General features: G+C 31.9%; 1 protein-coding gene across 1 annotated transcript in view; it reads right to left on the bottom strand.

The window, feature by feature from the left end:
* ZSWIM2 (zinc finger, SWIM-type containing 2) overlaps positions 1-9,852 on the bottom strand; it is a 20,781-nt gene that overhangs the window by 5,572 nt on the left and 5,357 nt on the right. The window contains exons 3-6 of the mRNA XM_008589428.1: positions 5,778-5,817; positions 5,081-5,295; positions 3,243-3,491; positions 412-496 (exon numbers count right to left, since the gene is read on the bottom strand). Of these exons, the coding sequence (XP_008587650.1) occupies positions 412-496; positions 3,243-3,491; positions 5,081-5,295; positions 5,778-5,817 (589 nt within the window). The remainder of the gene's footprint in view (positions 1-411; positions 497-3,242; positions 3,492-5,080; positions 5,296-5,777; positions 5,818-9,852) is intronic.

Genomic DNA, 9,852 nt, shown 5'->3' with positions numbered 1-9,852 from the left:
ACAGTTCAAATGATCTCAATAAAATTCCATGTTTCATTATTGTCGATGTAAGAAACTTTAAAAGAAAACCATAAATGGTTGTCACTTATATTATGACAAGCCAATTTGTAATGCAGAGATTTTTAAAACTAATTTTCAAGTTTGATGGCTACAACTCCTGTTCTTAAGATTTATTAATAATGTCATCAGATGTTTGTTATTGTGTTGGATTTTATAAATTACCAGAATAGGAACTGGTTGCCTTGTGCATCCCCATGGAAAAGTGTCTCCTAAAAATATGGTTTTAGGTTTTTTTAAACAACCAACCAAGTCTATTCCAGAGTGTTATCTGTTTTTCTTATTCTTAGATCTACTGAGCTTCTCAACAGGATAAGTACAAACACTATATTAGATTCAAGATGGATACTGTACCTCACGAAATGTAAATGTGTGAGAAAGATGGCAGCAGCTATCAAAACATTCCTGGCATAAGTGATATTCTATACATTCGGTACACCTAAAAATGTAAAATACCAAAACATGCAAGAAAAAAAAAATCCAATTATTGTGATGATTTCAGGTGAACAATTCTGACCAAAATTTCCTGGGAACTATTCAGACATGACAAGGCCCATCTCAAGTCACTCTATGTATTAGTTTCCTATTGCTGCTGTAAAAAAACTACAAGCTTAGCTTAAACAACACGAGTTTATTATTTTACAGTTCTGTAGGGTAGGAGTCTGGCACAGGTCTCAATGAGCTAAAATCAAGGGATTGGCAGAGATGCATTAGTTTTTGGAGGCTCTGGGGAGAGTCCATTTCTCCACCCTTTCCATCTTCTAGAGCAGCCTCCATTTCCTAGATTGTGGCTCTTTCCTCCATCTTCAAAGCAAGCAGCATAGCACCTCTCTGACTTTCTTTTTCAGTAACATTTCCATCTGACTCTCTTGCCTCTCTTTTCTACTTTTAAGAACGCTTGTGATTACACTGGGCTTTTCCAGGCAATCCAGAATAACGTTCTTATTTCAAGGTCAGCTGACTAGAAACCTTAATTCCATCTGCAACCTTAATTCCTCTATGACATGTAACCTGACATCATACAGGTTCTGGGCATAAGGATATGGTCGTATCTGGGAAGCCATTATTTTTCTTACCTTCCCTTCCTCCTCTTCTATGATGCCTTCCCAGATTACTGTAGCTTTCATTGATTGTTTTCTCTAAATTCCTATAGGATCTACAGCCTATTAGATATTCTGCTATTTGACTATAGAGTGTTGCTTCCCAATTGTTTCATGAGTGCTAGAGTTACAATTAGCAGCATACTTCTTGAATACAGGAATTACATTATGTCCCTTTTATCCCCAAAGAATGAAAAAAGGTAAATGTATAAGTCTCCATAAAAACTATTGATAAATCTACAAAAAACACTTTATTTTCCACAAAAGCCCAATCTCAAGCTTATATCATTTATAAATATTTTGCCACAAGCAGAGGATTTTAATTTACTTGCTGCAAAATTCACCAAACAATATGCTGACCAGTAGTAAAATAAACTTAGTTTCTTATTCAAGTTACCAAAGATTTAGAAGACTACTGCCATGAGAAATTTAAGGACTTATAAATTACTATTTATACATACAGGGAAGATTCCAAATAATTAACATCAATGAGTCAGAGCAATGGTGCAATTTATTAGGTACGTCAAAGTATTTGGGGCTAGAAAAAGTTAGCATCTCTGTATTTTAACATATATTGATATATCGCTGATATTTTTAGAATTAACCTATTAAAAGACAAAGTAGCTATATTGTGAGACTCTAATAAAAAAGGAACTGGAAAGCTTTTTAATTTATCTTGTCTCCTCTATTCCTAAAACCATTGGAAATAGTTTTTCATGCTGACTGAAATGTCAGTACTTGAGGGAATGGAAGGAGGATGGAGTCACAAATGCTGGAAGTGAGGTATTTAGTTTGTAAAAAAGATTGAGACAGAGATAAATAATCATTAGCCAAGTCCACAGAGGGGAAGTTATGAGAAGAGAAGATATTCTCAAAGGAGCATGTAGAGAAGTGGACAGAATGTGGAACAGTGCAGGATGAGTTCATTTAGGTGCCGTAGGAAGAATAATCCACCAAGACAGAAAGAGCAGTCAGAAAGCGCAGAGTGACAGAGAAGTGCACTGTCATCAACAAATAATTAAAAGCAAGATTTGGTCGTCTTTGAGATAATCTACCGAAGCCACACATTAACCATTTGAGGAATACATAACTATAAGGACTGAGAATTTTACACTGTGGCCCTCACATGTCCTTGTCCCCCACAGCTGTTTGTCCCAGCCCCCACTTTCACATGTTACCTATCCACCCCTCTTAAGAAAATTTAAATTGGCCAGACAATGGCTGCTAATACTGAAGATCAAGTCCTTCTTTTTCCTAGAACCCTCTTTAACCAAAATTTCTGAAACTGGATGAACACCAGAGAATTTTAAATACATATATACCTTAAACTGGGCTCATCATAATGTGATTACGGAAGACTGAAAAGTGAACTGAAGGATTTCAGAAAAATTTTTAACAAAGCTTGAAACAAAATAGTTTCTTCTTAATGTACCGTTCATTAAAAATTTTAATTAAGAAAACACAATTTCCCAGGCATAGCAATTAATTGATATGTTATCGTGGCAATTGTGGGAAAGTTTAGGGGTTACTCACAAAAGTAGTAAAAATGGTTTGCTTCAATAATTCTCTTGTTTTTGTTGTTATTGTTGAGGTATAAGATATGAAAGAAAAAACGCAAACTCATAGCAATTTTGAGTAGGAGCAAAGTGATTAAATATTCAGTCAATCTATTCAATATCTTTCTGGCTCAATTTTAGGAGTTTTTGGCAATGAAAACTTTCAAAGAAAGTTACAGGGGGTGAGAGATACAGCAGGGATCAGAGCTTGGAAACTCATCTAGGCCAAAGAAACAAAGCCTATGTTCAGAGCTTCTAGGAGGGGATGCTACTTCAGACTCAACCTAGACCAGAGTGCAAAACCAATACCATTGCAAAAGTGAATAAACTAAAATGATGGGAGTTCTTGACATATTAGACTGAGATAGATCACCAATCGTGAAATCATAAGTAATCAGCCAGTACCTAATGCAAACATAGCATATGTGGGAGGAAAAAGGCAGGCTAAAGGATAGGTGTTCTAATGTTCATTCAAAATTCCCTAAAGTTAAAAAAAATAAAAGCTTATGATTTGACAGGTGAAACTTACTTATAACATTTCCCCTCAATTGGAAATTGTTTACAGTTATTACAGGGAATTCCAAGATGTTTGTCCAGTCGTTCCTTCTCTGCTGCAGTCACAAGTTGGTTAGAGTTTTTGAATTCCTCTAAAATAAGTTTTAATGGTGCAAACTCTTTCCTGCACAGAGGGCATTTCAACATGGAAGTGTTTGATATGTCCTGATAACTTGCTAAGATCTTCATGCATTTTATATGAATACTATTGCCACAGCCAAACCTGTCAGAAATGAAATTCAAGTTTATCATTTGTATACATCAAAGTTTTATATATATACATTTATTGTACATATTATACCTATTTATATAAATACAATTTTCTGTGCTACCATCTTTATTCCCCATAAAAATTGACTCTGAACTAATTTTTGAGATATAGCTTGATTACAGTCAAACACATTATCTATCTAATCTATCATCTTTAATTTAGTGTATCACCTGCATGTTTATTTAGCTATATACATAATACCTAAGAGTTGGAACCAACCTACATGTCCATCGACCGACAACTGGAAAATGTGGTATATATACACAGTGGAATACTGCTCTGCCATAAAAAGGAATGAAATTCTGCCTTTTGTAGCAATATGGATGAACTAAGAAAAAATTATGTTAAGTGAAATAAGCCAGGCACAGAAAGAGAAATACTGCATGGCCTCACTCATAAGTGGGAGGTAAAAAAATAAAATAAACAAATAAAAAAAGAAAGATACAACAATCACAGTAATTCACTGAACTTTCAAAAGGAGAGAACGGAACTGAGCCACCAAAAGTGGGAAAGGCGGAGGGGGAAGGTGGTTAGTGAGAAATTGGTAAAGGGCCACAAAAATGACTATATTGGTTAATGATTAAATATAGTAGTTATCCTGATTTGAGGATCATGTATTGCATACAAGTACAATCATTTCAATTAAAAAAAAATTTACTGTCTCAAAATTCCAAATATAAATTTCCCCATTCCAATGAAATGGTGAAAGATTTTGCATCATTAAAACATATTTCACTTGTAAAATGAGAATGAATATAGTCATAACACAAAAGAAAATTATAATGATAATTATTTATAACTATTATTCTTTAAATAAAACACTTCAATGGGAGCAGGGATGCCAGCTTATTTTTCCAGAAATCACACAATACATGGTAGCACCTAAGAAATATTTGCTGAGAAAAATAATATATTGGGAAGTAGTTAATAATTTTATAATATAAAGTAGAAGCAGCCACATGAACAACTACAATGTGGATGAAAATTGTGGGAAATAATCAAGAGAAAAGAAGAATAAAAAATTTCAATAGCGAGTGGTTGCCCAAATTTTGCAGGTTCAACTTCACAGTATGGTAAAGAATAGTATGAATATGAGACGTTTGATAAACATTTGTGCATAAGTGAAATTTTGATTTAGGTTTAAAGATAGAATTTTGAAAAACTGAAATGAATTTTCAAAATTTCAAAGTAAAATAATCTTTACTTTCAGAAAACTCTTTGTAACTAAGCCATGGCATTTATTCATGTGTATAAAACAAAGACATGAAGATTACTTTAATTACTTAAAATAGAAGGAGAAATAATTATGAAGCTATGTTTTAATTTTCACTCTTAAGATACAGACCAGAGATTTTAGAGCAAGAACAGGACCCTTCACAACATATATGTTAGGAAACAAAAGAACACTAATTAAATATAAATAGGCTATAGGTAAAGCTTTCTATTTTTTCTATCAACATGTCTCATAATCTAATCAATTACAACTATGTTAAATTATAATTTTTCATAAGTTTTTAGAATACAGTGAAAAAATACATCACCTGCAATAGGTGACAGGAAGTTTTTTCTGTAAAAGCACCTCTTGACAAATAGAGCAGACATCCTCTAAACCAATTTCCTTCTGTTTAATGTACCCATCTTCTTCAACAAGTGCTTTTTTGTCCTTTGTTTCTGGTTGGGGAGTCTGAAATCGATATATCCCCTGTAGCAAATCATTTATTTCTCCTTCCACAAGACCTAACTGACAGGCATCTAGTGAAAAATCCCGAATTATTAAAATTCAGTGGCAAAATTAGAGATACAGAAATGCAATAACTTATGCTGAAAGTCAAAATTTTCTTTTGAACATCACAAAGACAGTTTTGGTTGAATTATTACACTGACATTGACCATTTCTTTGTATTCCTTTCAGAGCAAAAAGGTTGGAAGAGGGTCATTATAAAAAGAATGAAAACTTGTCCATAAACAAATGTTTTATGAACATACAAGAATATTAAAAGAAATAGGGCACAAATACATAAAGCAAAAACAGGGGTAGCTGAATAGTTAGTGTAGTTAATACTGGTTAGATGAATAATTGAATAAATGGATAATAGAGCAAGACTTAATTGTGTCTATTTTCCTGTTTGAGTTTTGTATCCCTATGAAAAAGTATCTCAGTAGCCACATCCTTCACAGATTTGATCAGTAGTCTTCAGAGCAATCTATTAGGAACTATGTTGTCTACACCCTTGGGATATGCATTCTTGGAATTCTGAATTTTCTCCATTCTGCTGTCCTTATAAGAAATTGTGTTCTAAGTGCCTATAGTTTTGATCAGGGTATCCTAGATTCTGTATTTCCTGGCCCATATTATGCTCCTTCCCCTTTTCTTCTTCCTCTCCTGAGTTCTATTCATTTTATGCATTTGTTAATGCACAAAGATTTAAATATTATTTGCAAGATAATGAAAAGATCCATTTTTCTGGGAAGACCCCCCAATTTAACACTAAAAATACTGAAAACATCATAGTTATACTTCAATACAGAAACCTCTGTTCCTTGTTTGAGGTGGTGGGGCAGATGGACTGTGGGAGGGCATCATACTTTAATTAACCATTACTTTGGAGGAGAAGGGCTATTTGTCACAGAGATACAGCAACATCTGCTCTCTAAAAAAGGGAGAGGAGAATGAAGAACAAAAGAATAAAATTTTATAAAAGGATCTGGCCATAAACTATTCTATGTGGCATAACACGAATTAGAAAATAAAGCAGAGAAACAAACTCTTCTGAAATTAATTTGAAAAAATTAATGTATGACACTGTACAAGAATATTCTGAAAGAGAACAGAAAGGCAGGCAGCCTTATCTGATATCAAAATTTGTTAAACAATAAATATAATAATATATATAGAAAAACTCACTTAATAATAAACATTATGAAACAAGGTCAAAAAGGACTGAGATAACTGGGTGGCAATATGGAAAAAATTAATTCAAACCAGCTTATACCAACAAAACTACACATGAATTCTACAACGAAGAATAAAAATACTAGACAAACTAGCAGAATAAAACCCCCAAAGACTACCAGCACTATGGATGGAAGACAACTTTTAAAGGATTGAAACAATACACATGAGGGAAAAAAATGGTCATATTTAACAACACAAAAAATTAACATGTATAACGAAATTTAATAAAGCCATAGAGAAAAGATATATAACAGATTAGAAAAACATTTGCAAAGAGAAGTAATCCCTATAATATTTAAGAAGAGTTTGCAGATTTATCCCAACAATTAGCCAAACTGCAATTCACATGTGAAGAAGTACAAATAGTAAACAAGGCAATTGAAGATGTTCAATTTTATTAGCATCAAAGAAAAGTGAGTTTAAAGTAAGAATAAAGCATAGACAGGATAAAACCTACTACATTACCCATAATAAATAAAATATTACGTTTTGTTTGTCTTTTGTTATTTTTTTTTGTATTTAAATAAGTTATTTAAAGGCATTTTATATCTTCCGTAAAGGAATGTTAGATGTATGAGAGAATGGAAACTATTTTCCTATCTAGTTTACTAGGAATGAATAGATTACTATGAACCTTGCATCTGGCATTTTTACTGCTTTGTGTGACTTAGTCTTTTTTCCTAACATTACAGAACTATTACTCACATGTCAACATATTTCTATGTATCTTTATTTTCTTTGGAGACTTAAATATGCTGTTAATGTCTTCCTATGCTTAAGTACTATGATTAAAATGTGCCTAAAATATAAATCCAAAAAACAAATAAAACTTGAGGGAAATTGAGATATTGCTAAAATCATTGTAAATCAGCAAAAATATTTTAAGACCAATTTGGCAATATATATGGGAGGAAGACCTAAAAATATTAACACTTCTACTCCAAAATCCAATTAATGAAACTTTAGGCTAAAGAAATCATTGAAAGGAAGAAAAGTTTCATGTACAAATAATATAACAAGTAGTTAAAAATAAATTAAATGCCTAATAATGGAAGAATGCTAAATTAATTATAATATACCAGAATCAGTGGAATATTAGCCATTGTTGACTTTAATTATAGAGATTATATAGCACCAAAAAAATAAAGTAACAGTATATGATAAAAGCAGAACACAGAATTCCAACAGACTATTAGGCACATATATATATATATATAATTGTAAAAGAAAAATAGAAAATAAAAATATTTATTATACATTTGTGATGAGAATTTAGAAAAAGTTCGGTTTTAATTTTACTCATAAATATTTAAATAAAAAAGGAACAGATGGCATTTACTAGTCATTGCATTTAAAAGGAACTATTAGGTTATAAATCTAGGTCATGTTGGGAAAACATCTGTGGGAAAAAGAATGTTCAGTGTTCAAAAACTAATATTTCTCATAATAAAATGAGTGTATAAAAATCTTTGTAGATCTTTAAAAAGGAAAGAAAATATCAGGTTTTTTAATATGAAACACTAGGGTGTGAATAATTGTTTCCAGATTCCTTTTAGAAAAGAATCCATGAATGATGTTCAAAACACTACTCCTGAATTACTAGTAACAATTCCCTCCACACTTACTTACATACTTTACATAATCCTCATGAATAACTGGTTATAGCTTTCTCTGGATTACTTTAATTTTCACATGTTTGTTCCAGCTTTCATTTAAACGATAAATTTCAAGGTCATTCAGACTTCTACATTCTTTGAATATTTCTATACTGTCTACTATTATATTGTGTGCATAATATTTTCTCAATGTACATAATATTTTCTCAATGTTAATTAAAACTTCTTTTAAACATAGAATATAGGAAAAATTGCTATTTCAGTACGAAGTATAAATTTTCAAAATTTATAGGATTAATTTTAAACATTTGAACAATTCTTTACTATAGACCAATATTTATTTTTAAAAAATAGTTTCTGCCTTCAAGAAGCACAAAAAATACAACATAAAGTATTAGATTGATCCATATGAAATTGGTGTTTATCTAGATTAAAAATCATCTAAATATTAACAGTTCATATGCTTCAGTTTATAAAAAGCACCTAGCAGAGCTCCTGGCAAATATGTAGTACAATAAATATTTGTTAAATTTAAATGGGTAGAGTTACGTTGTAATCATTAGCCACATGTAGCTATTTTTTTTTTTACATGTAGTTATTGTACCCTTGGAATTTCACTAGTGTGACTGAAAAACTGAATTTTAAATTTTGTTTAATTTAAATTTAAAGCTGATTTAAATCTACTTTTTAACTACAGTTTTTATGGAGTATACATGCAGATCAAGCATTTCCTATGAAAATACAGTATTTAAGTTGAGATATGCTGTAAACATAACATACACAGTAGATTTTGAAGACTTGGTACATAAAAAATAAAATAGTTCATAATTTTTATATTGATTACATGTTGACCTGATAGTATTTTGAGGTATTGGATTAAGTTAAAATATATTATCAAAATTACTTTCCTTGTTTCTTTTTATTTTTTATAATGTGGTTACTAGAAAATTACACATGTGGCTCACATATTTTTATTGGATAGCCTTAGTATAGAAGCTTGTGAAAATTATATGGAAAAACAGTGTTGAGAAAGCAGCTTTGGAGAGAAGGTCAACATTGAATTTCAGGTGTTTGAACATCACGTGTAGCACACAGGTATTGATTCAATACCTATTACATTCAATGCTGATATTCAATGCTATACCACACAGATATATACAATCAATTATGTTTCAGTACAAAAAAACACATTTAAACTTCAGGTGGATGAAACAGACACATGGAAAAGACAATAATATGTATGAAATCATACAACCTAGTCATTGTGCATGAAAGGATTGGTAGAGAGGATTAAAGAGAGAATGACAATTTAGGAAGAACCCTTTGTCAACAATTTGAAGGAGGAAGTGCAGATGCAGGCTCTAGAATCAAGAGGGCTACAGTATAGTACTCACAGCAAAGGAAGGTTGAACAAAGGTGAGAATTTGGATGGAGGGTTGGGAACACTTGAGAAATAGGTAAGACAGAAAATAAACAGGATTTGTAGAACGACTATATACACGGGAGAAGAGGATGGAGACACAAAATCAAGGAGAATCCCAAGGTTTCTAGATTTGGAGAGGATATAAAAAAGGAAAGCCAATATGTAAGGTGGTGAATATAAGAGGGGAGCACAGATGGGGGATATTTGGTGTTTAAAATGCCTGTGGAACCTCCAAATTGTGCTGCCTAGAAGGCAACTGGAGATACCGGATGGTTGATAAGAAGTGGGAATCACTGACATAGAGTTAACAGTTGGAGA

This window comes from Galeopterus variegatus, unplaced genomic scaffold (genome assembly GCF_000696425.1).
Source record: "Galeopterus variegatus unplaced genomic scaffold, G_variegatus-3.0.2 Scaffold5438, whole genome shotgun sequence".
NCBI classification, from domain to species: domain Eukaryota; kingdom Metazoa; phylum Chordata; class Mammalia; order Dermoptera; family Cynocephalidae; genus Galeopterus; species Galeopterus variegatus.
The sequence above is the reverse complement of the archived record's forward strand: the minus strand, read 5'-3'. Positions and strand labels throughout refer to the sequence as shown.